At 43.1% G+C, this 24,811-nt stretch overlaps 1 protein-coding gene across 1 annotated transcript; it reads right to left on the bottom strand.

The window, feature by feature from the left end:
* Nucleotides 1–18,786: 18,786 nt before the first annotated feature.
* LOC123442070 (leucine aminopeptidase 2, chloroplastic-like) lies at nt 18,787–20,303 on the bottom strand. The gene is made up of 6 exons (XM_045118182.1): nt 20,143–20,303; nt 20,004–20,026; nt 19,857–19,897; nt 19,395–19,452; nt 19,093–19,283; nt 18,787–18,963 (listed from the first exon to the last, which is right to left on the bottom strand). Exons 1-6 carry the CDS (start codon nt 20,301–20,303, stop codon nt 18,829–18,831), a joined length of 609 nt encoding a protein of 202 aa, XP_044974117.1. The 3' UTR covers nt 18,787–18,828.
* Nucleotides 20,304–24,811: the final 4,508 nt, after the last annotated feature.

A 24,811-nucleotide genomic window follows, 5' to 3' on the forward strand; every position in this document is an offset into this window, starting at 1 on the left:
CCCACTCTAGTCGGATTGGATTTGATGAAAAGGGTCCTTATGAAGGGTAAATAGCTTTGACATATCATCGTTGTGGCTGTCACGTAGGTAAGAAGGCATTCTTGCTAGAAACCCAAATCAGCCACGTAAAACTTGCAACAACAATTAGAGGACGTCTAACTTGTTTTTGCAGGGTTTGACATGTGATGTGATATGACCAAAGTTGCGATGTTGCATGTGTGATGTATGAGATGATCATGTTATTGTAATAGGATTCACGCCTTGCATGTCGATGAGTATGACAACTGGCAGGAGCCATAGGAGTTGTCTTAATTTATTGTATGAGATGCAACGCCATCTGTTTACTACTTTTACTTCATTGCTAACGGTTAGCTATAGTAGTAGTGGGGTTTTTTCACTGTTTTGACCCGAGGGGGGGTAAGATCATCACGTAACGAACTCGTTTGGAAACAATTTCACGTTTTGACCCTTATCTTGAAACACCATAGACCGTGGCGTTGCAGCCCTATTAAGAAACGCCACTCTACTGTGGCGTTGCATACCTTCTTGGAAACGCCTGTGTATTGTGGCGTTGCTGGCCTGAGGTGAAACGCCAGTTGCCATGGCATTTCTTGGCTTTATATTCTGCCATCCCGACCCCCTCGCCCACCAACCACCATTTCTCCTCTTCTCTTGTTCTTCCTTTCACGAAAAATCTCTCCCTTGCCCTCAAGATCCCCCCTTAGATCTCCCTCCTCCCTCAACCTTTTAGTTTGTTCTTTGGGGCAAATCAAAGAGGCTGGTAAGCTCCTCCAATCCCTCCAATTAGTTTTTGCAATGACTTTGTATTTGTGCAGATTTTTTTGCACTAGGTGTTCTATTTATGTTGCATTGTATTGGTTAGTTTATTATTATTGATAAGATTTAGTGCTATGGTTAGGGTTATGCCTAGTTTGGTTAGACAAGGGTTAGGGTTAGTGTTAGGTTTTGTGTTATGCATAATTTGGATGGACAAGGTTTAGGGTTAGGGTTTGTGTTAATGCCTAATTTGGATGGACAATGGTTAGGGTAATGTTTTGTTAGTTGTTGTGTGATACTTAGAATTGGTAATTTTGCCCCCTTTTTTAGATGGACAAGATTGTGAATATTCATTATGTTGACAAAGAGGCATTCATGAATGTTGCTATTGTTGACAAATATGAGGAAGTGTTGACATTTCTTGATAGTCCTACTTATGAAGAGGTTGTGGCAGAAACTCGGATAAGATTGAAGTGGGTTGATCCAAGTGACCAAGTAGAATTATTAGGAAGATATGATGTTGGGTCGGCACACAAGTGTCGAATGAAGACAATGCCTATCAAGTCTAATTTGCATTGGGTTGCATACAAGGAGGCTGTTGCATCCTTGATAGACAAGTCACTCGAAGTGCTTGCTAGTACGGTGGTCAATGCTCCTCTTCATGTTGACTTGAACCAACCCTTAGTAGATGATTTGAGGCCGTATAATGGTGTGTCACCTATTGTTGAGCATAAAGTAGAAGTGCAAGTCAATGAGTATCCCCAATATGAGTTTGGAGGTAGTGCACCGATCAAAGATGATGGTCATGACTCCGACGAAGAGTATGAGAGGCAACACAACATTGTTTGTGACGTAGAGGCTCAAGTAAGGCATGATGACATGGATCCTGACATTGTTTATCAGCGTGCTTGTGTGGATGAGTCGGATGATGAAGGCCCGGTGAATGAGTTGGATGAGGATGGCTTCACTGAGAAAGAAGCGGAGTGGTATACAAAAATCACCGGTATGGATCACAAAGTTCCCTTGTTTTGTGATGTTAGCCTTGCAGATAAGGCTTTAGTCGACGGTGGCATGAGCAAGACAATTGAGGCTAGAATGTTCCCCAGTAGCACACCCAACGCGATTTGTACGTCTTACCTAATGAAAGGTTTGATGTTCGAGGACATTCTAGAATTGAAGAAGTGGTTGTGTCAGTATGTCGTCAAACACTACAGGCCTTTCAGAGTTGTGCACTCGGACTGCCACAAGCGATAGAACGTGAAATGCGAGGTAGAAAAATGCAAATGGAAAGTCAATGCAAGACTCATGAAAGATGGTTTGTGGAAGATAAGTAGTTGCATTGCAACTCACCAATGCACACCGCCGACAGATGAAGCACCAAAGACACGCCGTCAGTTAACCTCGGAATTCATCGGTTATAAATACCAGAAACATATAGCCGAGGATCCAACCATTAAAGTGAAGTTGTTGATGAGTTGGGTTTTCGAGAGATTTGGATATAAGGTCAAGTACGGGAAGACATGGAAGGCCAAACATGTCGCTTTTAGAATGTTGTACGGTGGATGGGAAGAGGCGTACAACATGCTACCCCAGTTGCTGGGCGCGATGGCCTATAGAAACCCCGGAATGTACCACTATGTCCAAGATGTTGAAGGAGTGTTCCGTCGTGCCTTTTGGACGTTTGGCCCATGCATTGCAGCTTTTGAGCATTGTCGTCCTGTTTTGTCCATAGATGGAACATTTGTGACTGGCAAATACAAGGGCACACTAATGATAGCAATGGCACATGATGCTAATGATCAGGTGTTGCCTGTGGCATTTGCTTTGGTGTTAGTGGAGAACCAAGACAACTGGGAATGGTTCATGAGACTTGTGAGAAGCACGGTGATTCCTCCCAATAGGGAGGTATGCATCATATCCGATCGGCACCAAGGCATATTGAAGGCCGTGGATGTTCACATTCCAGGGCATGCGAGGCTTCACCATCGATGGTGCATGAGGCACTTCGTTGCAAACTTTTATAGGGCTTGTAAGAACAAAGATCTGGCGAAGGATCTTAACTCCGCATATGTGGCCTTCTCCGTTGAGTCGTTCACAAAATGATTGAACAAAATATATGAGAAGGCAAATGAAGGTGGGAAAGAATTCCTACAATGGAATATAGATGAGAGACATAAGTGGTCATGGGCATGTGACGAAGGAGGCATGAGATATGGAGACATGACAAGAAATCTTGTTGAGTGCTTCAACTTTGTCTTGGAGGGGGCAGGTGAGTTGCCGGTCACGGCAATAGCTGAATATACCTTTTACAAGCTAAATGAGTATTTTCTGAAGCACTCCGAAGAAATTGACAAGTTGATTGGTGAGAGTGAGAAGCCTCCCAATGAGATCTATTCGAAGAAGGTTGCCGAGTGGCTAGAGTTCCAAAAGGAGAAGTCAGCCATGCAGCGAGCCAAAACATGAAATTGTTTCCAAACGAGTTCGTTACGTGATGATCTTACCCCCCTCGGGTCAAAACAGTGAAAAAACCCGTAGTAGTGATCGTAGTAGTTGGCGTGACGACTTCACGGAGACACGATGATGGAGATCATGATGTTGGAGATCATGGTGTCACGCCGATGACAATGATGATCATGCGATGCCTGAAGATGGAGATCGAAAGAGCAAAGATGATAATGGCCATATCATGTCACTATATGATTGCATGTGATGTTTATCATGTTTTTCATCTTATTGCTTAGAACGATGGTAGCATAATAAGATGATCCCTCTTAAAATTTCGAGAACGTATTCCCCTAAGTGTGCACCGTTGCGAAGGTTAGTTGTCTCGAAGCACCACGTGATGATCGGGTGTGATAGATTCTAACGTTTGCATACAACGGTTGTAACCCATATTTACACACGCGAAACACTTAGGTTGACTCGACAAGCTTAGCATGTACAGACATGACCTCAAATACAAGAGACTGAAAGGTCGAACATGAGTCGTATGGTTGAATACGATCATCATGAAGTTGCTCACCATGACGACTAGTCCGTCTCACGTGATGATCGGACACGGGTTAGTCAACATGGATCATGTATCACTTAGATGACTAGAGGGATGTCGATTTAAGTGGGAGTTCATAATTAATTTGATTAAATGAAGTTAATTGTCATGAACTTAGTCTAAAAGTTGTCTTTATAAATACTGTAGATGGCCAACGTCAACCTCAATTTCAACGCATTCCTAGAGAAAATCAAGCTGAAAGATGATGGTAGCAACTATGCGGACTAGGTTCGCAACTTGAAGCTCATCCTTGAAGCAGCTAAAAAGGCTTATGTCCTTGATGCACCACTAGGTGACCCTCTTGCTCCCGCAGCAGCCCAGGACATTCTGAACGTCTGGCAAACGCAGAGTTATGACTACTCTCTGGTTAGGTGTGGCATGTTATACAGCTTGGAAACGGGGCTCCAAAGGCGTTTTGAGCAACACGGTGCATATGAGATGTTCCAAGAGCTGAAACTAGTTTTTCAAGCTCATGCCCGTGTCGAGAGATATGAAGTCTCCGACAAGTTCTTTAGCTATAAGATGGAAGAGAACAGTTCTGTCAGTGAGCACATACTCAAAATGTCTGGGTTACACGGTCGTCTGGCTTCACTTGGAGTCGAACTTCCGGATGATGCTATAATTGAAGGAATCCTCCAGTCTCTCCCACCAAACTACAAAGGTTTCATGCTGAACTACAACATGCAAGGGACGGAGAAGACCATTCCCGAGTTGTACTCGATGCTCAAGTCTGCAGAAGTAGAAATCAAGAAAGAGCATCAAGTGTTGATGGTCAACAAGACTACCAGTTTCAAGAAGGGCAAGGGTAAGAAGAACTTCAAGAAAGATGGCAAAGCCGTTGCCGCGCCCTGTAAGCCAGATGCCGGGAAGAAGAAAAAGAATGGATCCAAGCCTGAGACTGAATGCTTCTATTGCAAGGGAAAGGGTCACTGGAAGCGGAACTGCCCCAAGTACTTAGCGGACAAAAAGGCCAGCAACGTTAAAGGTATATATGATATACATGTTATTGATGTGTACCTTACCAGCGCTCGTAGTAGCTCCTGGGTATTTGATACCGGTGTTGTTTCTCACATTTGCAACTCAAAGCAGGAATTGCAGAATAAGCGGAGACTGGCCAAGGACGAGGTGACGATGCGCGTCGGGAATGGATCCAAGGTCAATGTGATCGCCGTTGGCACGCTACCTCTACATCTACCGTCGGGATTAGTTTTAAACCTTAATAATTGTTATTTAGTACCAGCTTTGAGCATGAATATTGTATCACAGTCTTGCTTAATGCGAGACGGCTACTCATTTAAGTCATAGAATAATGGTTATTCTATTTATATGAGTGATATGTTTTATGGTCATGCTCCGCTGGTGAATGGTTTATTCTTGATGAATCTCGATCTCGATGTTACACATATTCATAGTGTTAGTACCAAAAGATGTAAAGTTGATAATGATAGTCCCACATACTTCTGGCACTGCCGCCTGCTACGCTAACAAAAGTCCTTCCCCGGCAACGCCAGGAATTCTTCTAGCTACTTCTCTTGCTTGCATCGGTTTTTCCCTTGAAGAGGAAAGGGTGATGCAGCACATGAGCAGTAAGTATTTCCCTCAGTTTGAGAACCAAGGTATCAATCCAGTAGGAGAATCTCGTCAAGTCCAGAGTACCTGCACAAACACAAAAGAGCTTGCACCCAACGCTATAAAGGGGTTGTCAATCCCTTCAAGATTGATTGCAAAGTGAGATCTGAAGGCGGAAAGTGCAACAAAGAAAAAGTGTAAGGCAGAAAATATGGTGTGGAGTAGACCCCGGGGCCATAGTGTTCACTAGAGGCTTCTCTCAAAATAGAAAATAGTATGGTGGGTGAACAAATTACTGTCGAGCAATTGATAGAACCGCGCAAAGTCATGACGATATCTAAGACAATGATCATACATATAGGCATCACGTCCGAGACAAGTAGACCGATACTTTCTGCATCCACTACTATTACTCCACACATCGACCGCTATCCAGCATGCATCTAGTGTATTGAGTTCATGAGGTACAGAGTAACGCCTTAAGCAAGATGACATGATGTAGAGGGCTAATCTCAAACCAATGATGAAACCCCCATCTTTTTACCCTTGATGGCAACAACATGATGCGTGCCTCGCTACCCCTTCTATCACTGGGTGAGGTCACCGCACGGTATGAACCCAAAACCAAGCACTTCTCCCATTGCAAGAATCATAGATCTAGTTGGCCAAACAAAACCCACAACTCGAAGAGAATTACAAGGATATGAAATCATGCATAAGAGAGATCATAAGAAACTCAAATAAGATTCATAGATAATCTGATCATAAATCCACAATTCATCGGATCTCGACAAACACACCGCAAAAGAAGATTACATCGGATAGATCTCCATGAAGATCATGGAGAACTTTGTATTGAAGATCCAAGAGAGAGAAGAAGCCATCTAGCTACTAGCTATGGACCCGTAGGTCTATGGTGAACTACTCACGCATCATCAGAGAGGTCATGGTATTGATGAAGAAGCCCTCCGTATCCGAATCCCCCCTCCGACAGGGAACCAGAACGCGGAGACAGAAGCTTGCAGCGGCGGAAAAGTACTTTCGATGATCTCCTGATTTTTTCAGGGATTTTAGGTTATATATAGCCGCAAAACCTAGGGCAAAGGAGCCTCAGGGATCCCACAAGCTAGGGAGCGCGGCCCCCCCGGCCGCGCCATGAGGGCTTGTGGGGTCCCTAGTGGCCCCCTGCCCTGATTCTCCGGCTTCTCGATCTTTTTCTGTTCCAGAAAAAAAATATTTTTTGCAGTTTCATTCCGTTTGGACTCCGTTCAAAATCCTCCCCTCGAAGGGGTCAAAAATATGGAAAAACAGGAACTGGCACTCGGCACTGAGTTAATAAGTTAGTCCCAAAAAATATAAAAAAGGCATGCAAAACATCCAAAGTTTGACAAGATAATAGCATGTAACCATCAAAAATTATAGATACGTTGGAGACGTATCACCGCCTTGGTCATATTGGTGTTAAGCGAATGAAGAAGCTCCATACTGATGTACTATTAGAGTCTCTTGACTTTGAATCATTTGACACATGCGAACCGTGCCTCATGGCAATATGACTAAGACTCCATTCTCAGGAATAATGGAGAGAGCGGCCGACTTATTGGAAATAATACATACTGATGTGTGTGGTCCAATGAATGTTGAAGCTCGCGGTGGCTACCGTTATGTTCTCACTCTCACCGAGTAGGTATGGGTATATCTACTTGATGAAGCACAAATCTGAGACGTTTGAAAAGTTCAAGGAATTTCAGAGTGAGGTTGAGAATCAACGTGACAGAAAAATTAAGTGTATACGATCTGATCGTGGAGGAGAATATTTGAGTCACGAGTTTGGCACACCCCTAAGGAATTGTGGAATCGTTTCACAACTGACGCCGCCTGGCACACCGCAACGCAACGGAGTGTCTGAACGTCGTAATCGCACTTTATTAGATATGGTACAATCTATGATGTCTCTTACCGACTTACCGCTATCATTTTGGGGATACGCATTAGAAACTGCATTATTCACTTTAAGCAGGGCACCGTCTAAATCCGTCGAGACGACACCGTATGAACTATGGTTTGGAAAGAAACCTAAGCTGTCGTTTCTTAAAGTTTGGGGCTGCGATGCTTATGTGAAGAAACTTCAACCAGAGAAGCTCGAACCCAAAGCGGAGAAATGCGTATTCATAGGATACCCTAAGGAAACTATTGGGTATACCTTCTATCTTAGATCCGAAGGTAAAACCTTTGTTGCCAAGAACGGATCCTTTCTAGAGAAAGAGTTTCTCTCGAAAGAAGTAAGTGGGAGGAAAGTAGAACTTGATGAGGTAATTACACCCCCTCTCGAACCGGAGAGTAGCGCAGTGCGGGAAATTGTTCATGTGGCGCCTACGCCAACTGAAGAGGTAGTTAATGATGATGATCATGAAGCTTCGGATCAAGTTGCTACTGAACCGCGAAGGTCCACAAGGGTATGCTCCGCACCAGAGTGGTACGGCAACCCTGTGATGGAAATCATGTTGTTAGACAACGGTGAACCTTCGAACTATGAAGAAGCAATGGCGGGCCTGGATTCCAACAAATGGCTTGAGGCTATGAAATCCGAGATAGGATCCATGTATGAGAACAAAGTATGGACTTTGGTGGACTTGCCCGATGATCGGCGAGCCATAGAAAATAAATGGATCTTCAAGAAGAAGACTGATGCAAACGGAAATGTGACCGTTTATAAGGCTCGACTTGTCGCAAAGGGTTTTCGAAAAATTCAAGGAGTTGACTACGAAGAGACTTTCTCTCTCGTAGCGAAGCTGAAGTCAGTCCGAATCATGTTAGCAATTGCCGCTTTTCATGATTATGCAATTTGGCAAATGGACGTCAAAACTGCATTCCTTAACGGGAATCTGAAGGAAGAGTTGTATATGATGCAACTAGAAGGTTTTGTCGACCCTAAGGGTGCTAACAAATTGTGCAAGCTCCAGCACTCCATTTATGGGCTGGTGCAAGCATCTCGGAGTTGGAACATTTGCTTTAATGAGGTGATTAAAGCGTTTGGGTTCATACATGTTTATGGAGAAGCCTGTCTGTACAAGAAAGTGAGTGGGAGCTCTGTAGCTTTCCTCATACTGTATGTGGATGACATATTATTGATGGGGAATAGTATAGAGATGTTGGAGAGCATAAAGGCCTATTTGAACAAGAGTTTTTAGATGAAGGACCTTGGAGAAGCTGCATACATATTAGGCATCAAGATCTATAGAGATAGATTGAGACGCCTCATAGGTCTTTCGCAAAATACTTACCTTGACAAGATACTGAAGAAGTTCAATATGGAAAACTCAAAGAAGGGGCTCTTACCAGTTTTGCAAGGTATGAGTTGAGTAAGACTCAGTCACCGACCACGGCAGCAGATAGAGAGAAGATGAGTATTGTCCCCTATGCTTCAGCCGTAGGCTCTCTAATGTATGACATGCTGTGTACCAGACCTGATATAAACCTTGCCATAAGTTTGGTAGGGAGGTACCAAAGTGATCCCGATATGGAACACTAGACAGCTGTCAAGAATATCCTTAAGTACCTGAAGAGGACTAAGGAGATGCTTCTCGTTTATGGAGGTGACGAAGACCTCGTCGTAAAGGGTTACGTCGATGCTAGCTTCGACACAGATTCGGATGACTCTAAGTCACAGAACGGATACGTGTATGTTTTGAATGGTGGGGCAGTGAGCTGGTGCAGCAGCAAGCAAGAAGTCGTGGCAGCATCTACATGTGAAGCGGAGTACATAGCTACTTCACAAGCGGCTCATGAAGGAATTTGGATGAAGGAGCTCATCACCAACCTTGGAGTGGTTCCAAGCGCGTCGGGTCCAATGACACTCTTCTGTGATAACACTGGGGCCATTGCCATAGCCAAGGAGCCCAGGTTTCACCGGAAGACCAAGTACATCAAACGCCGCTACAACTTCATCCAGGACCATGTCCAGAGTGGAGTAATAGATATTTGTAAAGTACACACGGATCTGCTTGTTGCAGACCCCTTGACTAAACCTCTTCCTTGAGCAAAACATGATCAACACCATAATGCTATGGGTGTTCGATACATCACAATGTAACTAGATTATTGACTCTAGTGCAAGTGGGAGACTGTTGGAAATATGCCCTATAGGCAATAATAAAATGGTTATTATCATATTTCCTTGTTCATGATAATCGTCTATTGTTCATGCTATAATTGTGTTAACAGGAAACAGTAATACATGTGTTAATAAATAGATCACAATGTGTCCCTAGCAAGCCTCTAGTTGGCTATCTAGTAAATCAATAGATGATCATGGTTTCCTGATCATGGGCATTAGATGTCATTGATAACGGGATCACATCATTGGGAGAATGATGTGATGGACAAGACCCAATCCTAAGCATAGCACTAGATCGTATTGTTCGTATGCTAAAGAATTTCTAATGTCAAGTGTCTTTTCCTTCGACCGTGAGATTGTGCAACTCCCGGATACCGTAGGAGTGCTTTGGGTGTATCAAACGTCACAACATAACTGGGTGACTATAAAGGTGCACTACGGGTACCTCTGAAAGTGTCTGTTGGGTTGGCACGAATCGAGATCGGGATTTGTCACTCCCAATGACGGAGAGGTATCTCTGGGCCCACTCGGTAGAACATCATCATGACTCAATGTGATTAAGAAGTTAGTCACAAGATGACGTGCTACGGAACTAGTAAAGAGACTTACCGGTAACGAGATTGAACAAGGTATAGGTATACCGACAATCGAATCTCGGGCAAGTTCTATACCGACAGACAAAGGGAATTGTATACGGGGTTGATCGAATCCTTGACATCGTGGTTCATCCAATGAGATCATCGTGGAACATGTGGGAACAACCATGGGTATCCAGATCCCGCCGATGGTTATTGGCCGGAGAGCGTCTCGGTCATGTCTGCCTGTTTCCCAAACCCGTAGGGTCTACACACTTAAGGTTCGATGACGCTAGGGTTATTGGCCAATGTTATACGAGGTTACAAAAAGTTGTTCGGAATCCCGGATGAGATCGCGGATGTCACGAGGAGTCCTGGAATGGTCCGGAGGTAAAGATTGATATATAGGATGGATGGTTTTGGACGCCGGAAATGTTTCGGGCGTCACCGGTACCGTACCGGGACCACTGGGACCATCGGAAATGGTCCCGGGGGTCCAACGGGAGGGGCCACCAGCCCCAAGAGGTAGCATGGGCAAAAGGTGGAGGGAAACCAGCCTAAAGTGGGCTGGTGCACCTCCCACCAAGGGGCCCAAGGCGCAGGAGGTGGAGATGGGGGGAAACCCTAGGCGCTGGTGGGCCTAAGGCCCACCTAGGGGTGCGCCACCCCTCCCCCTGCCCTGGCCGCCGCACCTCCCATCTGGGGGGGGGGCTGCCGCACCACCTAGGGTGGGAACCCTAGGGGTGGCACTGCCCTCCCCTCCTCCTATATATACCTAGGGGTTTGGGGCTGTTTTGCACACCGTTTCCTCTTCCCCTCGGCGCAGCCCTGCTCCTCTCCTTCCTCCTCCTCCCACGGTGCTTGGCGAAGACCTGCCGGGAGACCTCGTCTCTCCATCGATACCACGCTGTCATGCCGCCGGAGATCTTCCCCAACCTCTCTCTCCGCCTTGCTGGATCAAGGTGCGAGAGATGTCACCGGGCAGCACGTGTGTTGAACGCGGAGGTGCCGTGGTTCGGCACTAGATCGGAATCACACCGCGATCTGAATCGTCGCGAGTACAGCTCCATCAACCGCGTTCTAGCAACGCTTCCTCTTAGCGATCGTCAAAGGTATGAAGATGCACTCACCCCTCTCTCGTTGCTGGTCTCTCCATAGGAAAATCTGAATATGGCGTAGGAAAAGTTTTATGCTACGTTACCCAACAGTGGTAGGAATTGCTAATCGTCTTTACATTGGATTTTGTGTTTCGTTTGTCTTACTTGCCTCTTGTGGATCTATTTTAACATGTCTAGTGTTTTTATAGATATAGAGAAAGTGATGATCCCATCTTGTGCATTTTGTATTTAAATACAAATTCTGTATAATGCACATCTCTTGGGGGAGCTATCCTATTTTCTTTAGAACACTCTCTTTACTCACCCATCATAAAATCTTTTGATCCCCATCAAGTGTGTGTTGATGGGAGGCAAGTTTTTCTCTTTATGATGCTTTGTGCCATCATGAAAATTTGTCGAGGGTGTGGTTTGTTGGAACCTAGCTCTCTTTTGGAAACTAGATACCTTGTGTTTGTTTTCCTTCAATTGGTATCTTGTTTCCTTTTATTTGGCATGTGTCAATGGATATCTCATTCCTTCAGGTATCTTTTAATTGATATCCTTCAAGTGATGGTTTTTCGTTTGGTATCTTATTATCACTTGATACCTTGTCTTTTGGTGTATTATCAACATTGTGTTGAGTTGATTCTTGAAAGCCTTGAGCATGCATATTTACTATATATAGCTTCTTTTGCTTGCTTTCTTTCTTTGACCCAATATATAGGGGAAACTCCACCTTGTCATAAATTGGCTAAAGTGTGCATGAAATTCAAATTCATATCTATGTGCACATATGTATGTGGAGTTTGTCCTATGTATTGTTGGTTTTCGAACTCTTTGGTGCCAATGAGCTTGGGCACCATTTTGTTTGTTTTGTTGTTCCAGGAACAATTGGAGATGTGTTGGATGCTCGGCTCACCTACAAGGAAGGTGTTGAGACCATGTGAATATTGGAGCCAAGTTAGGATGATCAACGAACAACTATCTACTACATCAATCCAATGTTGTCTCGGTAACAAGTATCTATTTCATGCATTCATTTCTTGCAAAGGCCCAAACCTGTCTTTTCTTGGCCAGGTTGCATCATGGCATGAATCTCTTGATTCGTTCTTGTAGTTCTTGTTTCCTTTATCAAAGCATCCGAACGATGATGTCTTATTGCTAGTTGGGATGTCTTTGATGTTCGTATGTTGGAAGTTCATATTGTACAATAAGAAAATAGTAGACCATGTGTTATGCTTCCAAGCAAAGATCTTATTGATATATTTATGACTTCCTTTTGGATATCTTGCTTGTTCCTTCTTGTAACCATTTCGTGTGTACATCCTTCTTTGTGGATATATATCATCATGATTGTCTTCTACTTAGAATCTTTTACACATGAGCGAAGTTACATCTCTAATTGATATCCTCTTTTTTTCACGTCCACCGTTGCATTTCCTTTTTCAATTTTTGGTGTCTTCGTGAAAGGATTTGTCTTGAGTGCGTATCTTATATTCCTACATCTTGATGCACTCCTTGGCAGTGAAGATTATTTTTCCTCATGCTTGTCTTGATAAGGGTTTTTCCATTTCGATTGGTATCCCTCCTCTTGACAAGGTTCTCATTTCCTTTCTTAACCATGGGTTGTCACACGAATTGGTTTTATTTTGTTTATTAGTAAGCTTGTGAACCCATTTTCTAATGTGTGTGTGTGTGTGGGAATGATATGTCTTGCACTTTGTTTCTCATTTCATCAAGACTATGTTGATGAGTAATGCTCATCCTTATCTTAGTCTTCTCAAGTTCTTTGCCATGACTCACACACATTATTTTTGTTGAGCCTATTCTTAAGTTGCTTCTTTTACATGTTGCTCAACCATTTGTTTTGTGCAAGTGATATGCTTATTGTCTCATCTATCTTCTTGCACTCGTTGTGTGTTTTTATTAATTTTGGGGGAGCAACGATCCTATTTTGTGCACTTGTATCAAATACAAAAATCTCTTATTAGTGCACAAATCATGGGGAGCTTCTCTAGTTTTGATAAAATACTCCGTTGCTTTTATCATAATATCTTTTATTCATGTGGTTCGAATGACCATATGAGTGTTTGTTCCATCTGGTATCTTTTGATTGCTTGCCTCTATTTTTGTATGTCCTTGTGGCATACCATCCTTTTATTTGCAATCTTTGGGTCCTCGATATAGTTCGTTTTCCTCCAACTTCTTATCATTGTATATGTGTATTTATCTGCACTCATTTGTTGAGGAGTACACACTTTTTGGAGGACCACCTACTATATTGGCTTTCTAAACTTTTTGTCCATTTTGGCAATCGATGCCAATGGGGGAGAAGTTTAGAGAGTTTAGTTTGGTTATGCTCAGAGGGTTTTCCTTTTATTGCATAAGCATTTACATCTTGTACGCATGCATTATTGCTTTGCATGTGTGTGCATGGTTATGCTCATTTTCCTTATAGAAACTCTCTTTAAGTGGTTGTCATCAATTACCAAAATGGGGGAGATTGTTAGAGCATATTTCTCCATATGTGGTTTTGGTAATTGATGACAATTCCTATGGACTAATGGTTGCCTTAAGTCATATTTATAGGATTTGTCCACAGGCACTTCTTGAAGTCCATATGTTGGGTTCAAGGAGTTTATATGATGACCAAGATGGTATTCAAGGTATTATCCAAAGAATGGTCATAGAGACACAAGGTTGATCAAGATCGTCAGACAAAAAGTAAATCAAGATGATCAACACACAAAGCGTACAAGATGTACCGAGACGGATCAAGTGATCCCATGGTATGGTAAGCATTGTCCATTACGTGTTTGTGTACTAACCCATGGTCTTCGTGAGAGTTCTATGTGGGGGTTAGGTGTGTTTCCATGGGCTTGCATCAAAAGGAAGATCTCATACAATCCATGAAGGATGATGTCAAGTGGTGCTCGTCATCAAGATTGCGGTGTACAAGTTCAAGTGGATCAGCACGAATATATCATGCTTGAAGCTTGTCGTCCATTGTGGTGGCAATGGACTTGTGAAGATATGTTGAAGAGTGGCTCACCCATAGCGAGTATGGGGGAGCAATCAACTAGTCTTCATCAAGCCAACGCAATCAAGAAAGGTGGTCCATCTTGAGGAAGCCAACATCATCATCACCTAGCTCAAGAGGACGAGGTGCAAGGTATAGGTTTGCCCTTGATAGGTTTCTGTTTTAGGATAGATTGTCGTACTGTCAAGGGGGGCTCTCAAGTGAGTAGCTTGATCTGATCGTTTGTTGAGAGCTCAAACCATTTGCATCCTTTTCATCATACTTCTTGGTTCTTGTTTGGTTTTTATCTTTGTGCGTTTTAGAGCTGATGGTCATCTTCTTGACAAGCTCGAGTTCATCGAAAACGGAGTGCATATGCATCTTCTATGATGTTTTCGATGTTGGGAGTTTTTACCGGTCTTATTCAAAGAAGAGTTCTCACCATTTTCTTATGGGCCTTTTCTCACTTTCTTCTTATTGATATTTCTATCAAGATTGTGTTAGCCCATGTTGCTATCTTTTCAACAAACTTGGTTTCATTGAAATCGGAGTCCGTATGCGAAAGTTAGAGCAGATTCAGTATCCAGCGGTAGTACCGCTCCTGGTGCCAGCGGTAGTACCGCTCATGTAGCGGTAGTACCGCCCCCGGAGCTGTAGTACTGCCTCCGGAGCGGTAGTAATTTCTTACTACCGCTCCCTATCGGTAGCACCGCTCTAGGAGCGGTAGTACCGCTCCGGGTGGGCGGTAGTACTGCTTCGGACGGTAGTACCTCTCTTTGAGCGGTTGTTGTACGTCAGACTTTTTGTGAAGACTTTCTCTAGAGGTAGTACCGCCAGGGCTAGAGGTAGTACCGCCAGGGTCTAGCGGTAGTACCGCGAGGGCTAGTGGTAGTATTGCTGTGCTCGGGCTGTAAGTGGGGGTAACGGTCTGATTTCTTCCCCCACTATATAAAGGGGGTCTTCTTCCCCCTTGGACTTATCTATCCGTTGAGCCCGTGTTCTTCCCCCATTGTTGACCTTCTTAGAGTTTGCTAACTATCAATCCCTCCAATGATTCTTGCTAGTTCTTGAGGGAAAAGAGAGAGGAGATCTAGATCCACATCTCCACCAATCACTTTCTCCTCTATGTGAGGGGAACCCCTTGGATCTAGATCTTGGAGTTCTTTGTGAGCTCCTTGTTCTTCCTCTCATATTTATCCATAGTTTTTGTTGTTGTGGAGGGATTTGAGTGTGAGGGACTTGACCACTTTGTGTGTTCTTGCCATTGCATGAGTTGCATCGGTTTGAGTTCTCCACGGTGATACGTGGAAGTGAAGTTTGAGAAGCCATATTACCTTTTGGTACTTAGTACCCTAGAGATTGTCCTTCGTGGATGCTTTGGCGTCCTAGAAGCTTGGTGGTGTCTTGGAGCTCAATCATTGTGGTGTAAAGCTCCGGGCAAGCGTCGGGGTCTCCAATTTGGTTGTCGAGATTTCCCCGAGCAATTTGTACGGGTACCGGTAACCGCCCCCAAGGGTTGTCATTTGTACGGGTTCGGTGACCGCCCTCAAGGGTCCTTTAGAGGAATCACGACATATTGCATTGTGCGAGGGCGTGAGGAGATTACGGTGGCCTTAGTGGCATCTTGGGGAGCATTGTGCCTCCACACCGCTCCAATGGAGATTAGCATCCGCAAGGGTGTGAACTTCGGGATACATCATCGTCTCCGCGTGCCTCGGTTATCTCTTACCCGAACCCTTTACTTTGTGATAGCCATATTGTTTATTGTCATATATCTTGCTATCACTTAGTTGTTTATCTTGCTTAGGATAAGTTGTTGGTGCACATAGGTGAGCCTAGTTGTTGTAGGTTTTGTGCTTGACAAATTAAATGTTAGTTTTATTACGCATTTGTTCAAGCCTAAACTGTAATTATTTTAAAGACCCTATTCACCCCCCCCCCCCTCTAGGCGACATCCACATCCTTTCAACTTCTAAGTAGAGAAACCTTTTTTGAAACTTAGGTAGAGAAACCTTTGCCTAACGTGAAGTATGTATTTTGAATATCCTGCAAAAAAGGTATGTATTTTTTAACAACTCTCAACATCAAGCACTAAAGTAGCCCGGATTAATTATTTAATATAGAAAAGGAAGTACACCGGATTGGTTATTTTGCTGAAATCATGAACGGCCTCAACACATATATTATGTATGGACTCTATTTTTTTGGTGTTTAAATTTTTCTAAGTTGGTTCCCGTTTAAGCGTTTATATCATTTAATAGGCACTAGCATATATGTCCGTGCGTTGCAACGAAAGACAAAAATATTATATTATAGTCAAATAAGTATGGCTCAATACCCGAGATATGAGCATCCTTTTTGTTCTACTTAACACGGTGGCCCATCATGTTGTCACTTATCTTTTCTTCCATCCACGTTAATGATGGTCGTGGTGTTTGTGTGATCAAATTTTATTTATTGATGTCCACTATCTTTTTACTGAAATGCATGGATAGTTTTTTACTCAGTCTGTAAACTTTTTTTTAAATGGAGAATAAATTTTGAAATTCATGATTTTTTTAGTTTATCTCAATGTTGTTTTTTAGTTCATAGACATTTTCTTCGAATTCACTGAGATGTTTTGAATAAATGGTCATTTTAAAAATCATGAACATTTTATATTTGCTGAATATATTTTTCAAAATTTTGAATCATTTTATAACATGCGAACAGTTTTTAAAAATCATCAATTTTTTAAACCATGAACGGTTTGTTATTTCCTAAACCTATGTTTCAATTCCAAATCATTCTATGGTTTCATGAACAATTTTTTTCAGAAATAAAACAATTGGAATTTTGAAAGATCATTATTTAATTTAAATAAGGACAAAATAAATTGAAATAATAAAACATGGGCTGGCCCATGAACTCGTGTTTGCTGCGATAAAAAGAGAAAATCAGTGTTCATGTGATCTAAGTTTTGTCGATTGATGTAAACTTATCTTTTTCTGAAATGCATGGAGAGTTTTTTATTCTATGAACATTTTTTGAATCAATGAATTTTTTTGTAAATGAAGAACAAATTTGGATATTCGTAATTTTTTTAGTTTTTCTTAACATTTTTGAAAATTCATAGACTATGAATTATTTTATAATATGCGAACATTGTTTTAAAACCATGAACTTTTTTGAATCTGTGAACGTTTTATGATTTTTTGAACCTTTGTTTTAATGTCCAAACATTCTATGATTTCATGAACATTTTTTTTCAAAACTAAAATAATGGAATTTTGGAAAGTCACGAATTATTTTAAAGAAAAAAAATTAAAATAATAAAACATGGGCTGGTCCATTAACCCAGGTTTGCTGCTATATACAAAGAGAAATAATAAAACATGGGCTGCTTAAAAAGAGAAAAGCAGTGTTCATGTGATCTAAGTTTTGTCGATTGATGTAAACTTAACTTTTTTCTGAAATGCATGGACAGTTTTTTATTCACTGAACATTTTTTGAATCAATGACATTTTTTGTACATCGGGAACAAATTTGGGTATTCGTAATTTTTTTAGTTTTTCTTAACATTTTTGAAAATTCATAGACATTTTGTGAATTATTTTATAATATGCGAACATTGTTCTAAAACCATGAACATTTTTTGAATCTGTGAACGTTTTTTGATTTTCTGAACCTTTGTTTTAATGTCCAAACATTCTATGATTTCATGAACATTTTTTTTCAAAACTAAAAACTGGAATTTTGGAAAATCACAAATTAATTTAAAGAAAATATATATTAAAATAATAGAACATGGGCTGGTCTATTAACCCAGGTTTGCTGCTATATACAAAGAGAAATAATAGGGATGAAAAAAGTTGTGCCTATTAAGGATCGAACTTGGGTGTGCTGTGTGGAAGAGAGGCGATCTAGCCACCAAACCGCGCGTGCGTTGATGATTCTTTAAGTTCTCATAGCTTAATCACCGCACGCGATGACGATTTTGACAGAAAAAATTTGAACCGTTTTTTTTTCATTTATGGATGGTATAGTGGATAATTTAAGTCAGCTTCGAGGATAATCCTAATGATGTACGGCAGAAGTAGTAGCTACTTTATTATTAGAGAAAGATATGTGTTGTACGACCTCAATACATGTATTATGCTCGTACTCTTTTTTGTGGTGTTTAGATTTTCCGTAATTACGTACTAAGTATATGCGCCGATTGACTTGGAGAGTTTTTTAATAGACTAGTACAAATGCCCGTGCGTTGCACCGGGTGAAAAAAAGACACAACTTTTCATATGCAATTGTGCATCATTTTTATAATCAATTTTAACATACATCGATAATAAGGTTAAACTAATTGTAGCAAAAATGTTCACCAGTCACCACACACCAGTCACAGGCACAATATGAAAACGACCAGTCACGGGCACAATATGAAAACGAAGAAACGAAACGCCGTTTAATCTAACAAGGGAAGTGTTCAACGACATGCTGCTTTATTTTCCTCCGTCAAACCCTTTCTTATTCTATCGCTCCACACTCCATATGCCAGCCAAAAGAAAATAAAAACCATTCATTCACTGGAACAGAGATGAATCTCTGACGTTGTTATCAGAACCAATGGAAATCAGGGGGGAGTTCATTCAGGATGATGATGAGTTCTTGAGGACCCACTCCACCGGGGTGGACACGCCAAAGCCAGTCGCGGCATGCTTCTTGTCATTCCACACCGGGCCTGCCATGTCAATGTGCATCCACTGAACCTTCTCATCGACAAACTGCAATGCAAGCACATTAGAGTTCGTCATCTCTGCCGGAGGAAAACTCAACCTAGTACAAGTATGATGCGACCTTCTTTTTCAACGAACACATGTGGATGCTTTGGTCATTCTAGAGAGATGCTATACCTGTTTCAGGAATAGGGCAGCTGTGATGGAACCGCCCTGTCGACCGCCCGTGTTGACCATGTCAGCCACACCAGACTTCATCTGCTCCAAGTAGCTTTCCTCCATGGGCAATCTCCAGAACTTCTCCCCCGATAACTCAGATGCAGCAATGACTTCCTGGGCTAGTTCATCACTTGGTGTGAAGATTCCCGAAGAGACATGTTCATTAGTATGCATGACTTGAGAGTACTCCACTATTTCCATCTTAGAAGCACACAAAATTGAAGTTGGCTAAGAGGAAAATATGTGTTTAAGCTTACCAGCAATGCTAGGCCCAAGTGCAACAACACAGGCACCGATTAGTCTTGCCAGATCAATAATCTGCATGTCATAATAATTACATTAAGTCGCAAAGCAACTGAGTACAAATTTCAAAGCAAACTAATGAACATCACTTCTCTGTTCTAAGTTATCTTTATCTTTCAACAGATATGATAAGAATAATTGATTGTTTAGGTCATGTAGTGCGATGCATAACTACTTATATGGCAAGCTAACAAGGGAAAATGATAAATCATGCTTCTGTAAGTGGACTGAGCAAATAAAGTAGTGCCCCTCGATGCTGAATAAAGATATGAGTTTTACTACAGATTTTTCAACATATCCGCATTAAAACTAGTACAACAATATCTGGTTGATATTCCACTTAAAGTTCTCTACATCAATCGTCAAAGCCGCCAAATTTGTATGAACATCATATGATGTCTAAAGAAGCAATTTATTACCTTGTCAACACCTTGATTACAAGCATAGAACAATTTATTAACTTATCAAAGTACCGCACTTGGTAAAAAGAACTGAAATACCGTTGTTAACATCAAAAAGAAAACAAGAATAACATCCACAAATAAGCAAAAAAATGATAATATAACGGTTGATGATAGCATCGACAAATCTTTTGTTAAAAACATGACATAGAGATTGATTTTTTGTCCACGGAAAAACTAATAATACATGACGATGGGTCCATATCCGGCTGCGGCATTTTGACGAACACCTGTCCTGCCTTACTTGTGGATGTCATTCAGGCGCTCGACGACGGTGATGAGTCCCTGCAGGCACAACTCGCCGTCGCCGGTCGCCGCCATGGCCGAGAACATCTGTCGGTACAACGCCGACCCTGGCAGCACATTGGCCTCCTCCTCTTGGCCGTCGCCGACCTCCAGCGCCATGCCGAGGTCCTTGATGATGTACGCACGGCGGCCCCGGTGACGTCCGCCTAGTCATGGGCCATGTGCTCCTGGATCCGGCCAGCAGCCTCGCCTCCACCCGGCTGCAGGACTGCCATCTCTCGGAACCTTCCTCTCCTCTCTCGCCTCTCCTTCTCGGGGCGGGGGGGGGGGGGCAGCGGCGGTGGCGCTTGCCGAGGGCTTGGGGTGAGGGCGGGGGCGGGGGCGTCCGCGGCGCGGGCGGCGGTGGCTCCCCTCTTATTCTCTCTCTGGTTCAATCTAGATACAAAGGGGGCAGGAGGTCTGCGGGGTGAGGAAGACGGATGTAATGGGACAGGGCTTTTTTCCACTTAATGAAGGACTGCGGGTTGATTTCAACAAAACACAGGGGCTTTTCTGCAAAATTGCCACGACGGACGGCAGAAGAGCTCCGCACTTTATTATTAGGGGAGAAAAGGCTTACGTGTTGGAGGAGAGCCGTGTGTAACACAATTTGTATTTATAAAGTGACCTGATTCTTTACGTGTGCCTTTTTTTAATGCATATGTGTACTACTTTAAAGCAAATCCGAGCCGTTCTTTTAAGATCTTTTTTATTGTTACATCTTAGCTGTTCTTTTTCTGTCACTTTAAGTATATAATAGATAGATGATCCTAACTTGCACTTGGATTTGAACCGGGTTGCCTCTCTGATTGGTGAAGCAAGTCCTCCACGCATCAATAAACAAGCCAACATTAAACCTCTTTTGACACAACAACCGAGTACCCAGACTTCGAAGATCCAACTTGAACCATTTCTAGATGAGCATGATGATGATGAGAATGACGATACTGTTCTCCACGACAACCACCTTCGTGATTTGGACAAATATAATTTGCAAGAGACAATGGACCATTCTATTCCGTACTCACGTGGCTATTGCATCCGAGTCGGATGATGACGGTCCCGATGAAGAAGTTGATGAGGAAGGGTTCACGGCAAAGGAGGCTGAAGCTTTCACGAATGTATTAGGGCGGGATCACCGGTCACCATTGTTCGAGGATCTTAGTCTTGCGGATGAAGCCGTGGTTGATGGAGGAGAAGGCATATTGTTTGGAGTTAGGCCACCTTCTCACCGGGACAAACATGGGAAGACTATTATTTGTTGGGGAACGTAGTAGTAATTCAAAAAGAATTCCTACGTCACACCAAGATCTATCTAGGAGAAACCACCAACCAGCAAGGGGGTAGAGCATTTTCATACCTTTGAAGATCGCTAAGCGGAAGCGTTACTATGAACGCGGTTGATGGAGTCGTACTCGTAGCGATTCAGATCGTGGAAGATTCCGATCTAAGCGTCGAATAACGGCGCCTCCGTGTCCAACACACGTGCAACCCGGTGATGTTTCCTTCACCTTGATCCAGCAAGGAGAGAGGAGAAGTTCAGGGAGAGCTCTGGCAGCACAACGACGTGGTGACGGTGGAGCTGTGTGGTACTCCGGCACGGCTTTGCCTAGCGCTACGGAGGACGAGGAGGAGGAGAGGCAGGTTGCGCCGTGGGAGAGATGAAATTGTGTGTGCAGCCCTCCCAAACCCTTGGTTATATATACGAGGAGGGGGAGGGCTGGCCAGCCACCCTAGGGTTTCCCCTAGGTGGTGCGACGCACCGTACATGGAGAGGCGGCGACCCAACAGGAGGAGGGGTGGCGCCCTAGGGGGTGGCCATCCAACCAAGGCAGCCACCACGCCCTAGGGTTTGGTGCCCTATGCACATTGGGCTTTGGTGGGTGGCACACCAGCCAAGCTAGGGGCTGGTTCCATCTACTTTTAGCCCACTTTTAGCCACTCTCGGGGCTGGTGCCCCCTCCCGGTGGACCCCCGGAACCCTTCCGGTGGTCCGAGTACAATACAGATGACCCCCGAAACCTTTCCGACGATCAAATCTCCACTTCCTATATATGAACCTTTACCTCCGGACCATTCCGGAACTCCTAGTGACGTCTAGGATTTCATCCGGGACTCCGAACAACCTTCGGTAACCACATACTATTCCCATTACAACTCTAGCGTCATCGAACCTTAAGTGTGTAGACCCTACGGGTTCAAGAACCATGCAGACATGACCGAGACACTTCTCTGGTCAATAACCAAAAGCGGGATCTGGATACCCTTGTTGGCTCCCACAAATTCCACGATGATCTCATCGGATGAACCACGATGTCGGGGATTCAATCAATACCGTATGGACTTCCCTTTATCTATCGGTATGATACTTGCCCGAGATTTGATCGTCAGTATCCCTATACCTTGTTCAATCTCGTTAGCGGCAAGTCTCTTTACTCGTTCCGTAACACATCATCCCGTGGTTAACTCCTTAGTCACATTGAGCTCATTATGATGATGCATTACTGAGTGGGTCCAGAGATACCTCTCCGTCACACGGAGTGACAAATCCAAGTCTCGATTTGTAGCAACCCAACACACACTTTCGGAGATTCCTGTAGTGCACCTTTATAATCACCCAGTTACGTTGTGACATTTGATACACCCAAAGCACTCCTATGGTATCCGGGAGTTGCACAATCTCATGGTGTAAGGAAATGATACTTGACATTAAAAAATCTTTAGCAGACGAACTACATGTTCTTGTGCTATGCTTAGGATTTGGTCTTTTCCATCACATCGTTCTCCTAATGATGTCATCCCATTATCAATGACATATAATGTCCATGGTCAGGAAACCATGACCATCTATTGATCAACGATATAGCCAACTAGAGGCTCACTAGGGACACATTGTGGTCTATGTATTCACACATGTATTACGGTTTCCGGTTAATACAATTATAGCATGAATAATAGACAATTATCATGAACTAGGAAATATAATAACCACTTTATTATTGCCTCTAGGGCATATTTCCAACCGTCTCCCACTTGCACTAGAGTTAATAATCTAGTTACATTGTGATGTATCGAACACCAATACAGCTCTGGTGCTGATCATGTTTTGCTCGTGGAAGAGGTTTAGTCAACGGATCTGCGACATTCAGATCCGTATGTACTTTACAAATATCTATATCTCCATCCTGGATGTATCCACGTATGGAGTTGAAGCGACGCATGATGTGCTTGGTCTTCTGGTGAAACCTGGGCTCCTTGGCAATGGCAATAGCTCTAGTGTTGTCACAGAAGAGAGTCTTTGGGCCCGACACACTGGAATCACTCCTAGGTCGGTGATGAACTCCTTCATCCACACTCCTTCGTACGCTGCTTATGAAGCAGCTATGTACTCCACTTCACATGTAGATGCCCCCATAGCGCTTTGCTTGCAACTGCACCAGCTGACTGCCCCACCATTCAAAATATACACGTATCTGGTTTTTGACTTGGAGACATCCGGATCTGTGTCGAAGCTAGCATCGACATAACCCTTTACGAAGAGATCTTCGACACCTCCATCAACGAAAAACATATCTTTAGTCATTTTCAGGTACTTTAGGATATTCTTGACCGCTGTCCAGTGATCCACTCTTGGATCATTTTGGTACCTCCCTACCAAACTTATGGCAAGGTTCACATCAGGTCTGGTATACAGCATGGCATACATAATAGAGACTATGGATGAAGCATAGGGGACGGTACTCATCTTTTCTCTATCTTCTACCGTGGTCGGGCGTTGAGCTGTGCTCAACCTCACATCTTGTAATATAGGCAAGAACCCCTTCTTGGCCTTATCCATATTGAACTTCTTCAATATCTTGTCAAGGTATGTGCTTTGTGAAAGACCAATGAGGCGTCTCGATCTATCTCTATAGATCTTGATGCCTAATATGTAAGCAGCTTCTCCAAGGTCCTTCATTGAAAAACACTTATTCAAATAGGCCTTTATGCTTTCCAAAAGTTCTATATCATTTCCCATCAACAATATGTCATCCACATATAATATGAGAAATGCTACAGAGCTCCCACTCACTTTCTTGTAAATACAGGCTTCCCCATAAGTCTGTACAAACCCAAACGCTTTGATCACCTCATCAAAGCGAATGTTCCAACTCCGATATGCTTGCACCAGCCCATAGATGGAGCACTGGAGCTTGGATACCTTGTCAGCATTATTAGGATCGAAAAAAATCTTTCGGTTGTATCATATACAATTCTTCCTTAAGAAAGCCGTTCAGGAATGCCGTTTTAACGTCCATTTGCCAGATCTCGTAATCATAAAATGCGGCAACTGCTAACATGATTCGTACCAACTTCAGCATCTCTACGGTGAGAAGGTCTCATCGTAGTCAATCCCTTGAACTTGTCGATAACCCTTAGCGACAAGTCGAGCCTTATAGATGGTCACGTTATCATCCGCGTCAGTCTTCTTCTTAAAGATCCATTTATTTTCTATGGCTCGCCGATCATCGGGCAAGTCCACCAAAGTCCATACTTTGTTCTCATACACGGATCCTATCTCGAATTTCATAGCTTCAAGCCATTTGTTGAAATTCGGGCCCGCCATCGATTCTTCATAGTTCGAAGGT

Source organism: Hordeum vulgare, chromosome 3H (genome assembly GCF_904849725.1).
Source record: "Hordeum vulgare subsp. vulgare chromosome 3H, MorexV3_pseudomolecules_assembly, whole genome shotgun sequence".
NCBI classification, from domain to species: Eukaryota; Viridiplantae; Streptophyta; class Magnoliopsida; order Poales; family Poaceae; genus Hordeum; species Hordeum vulgare.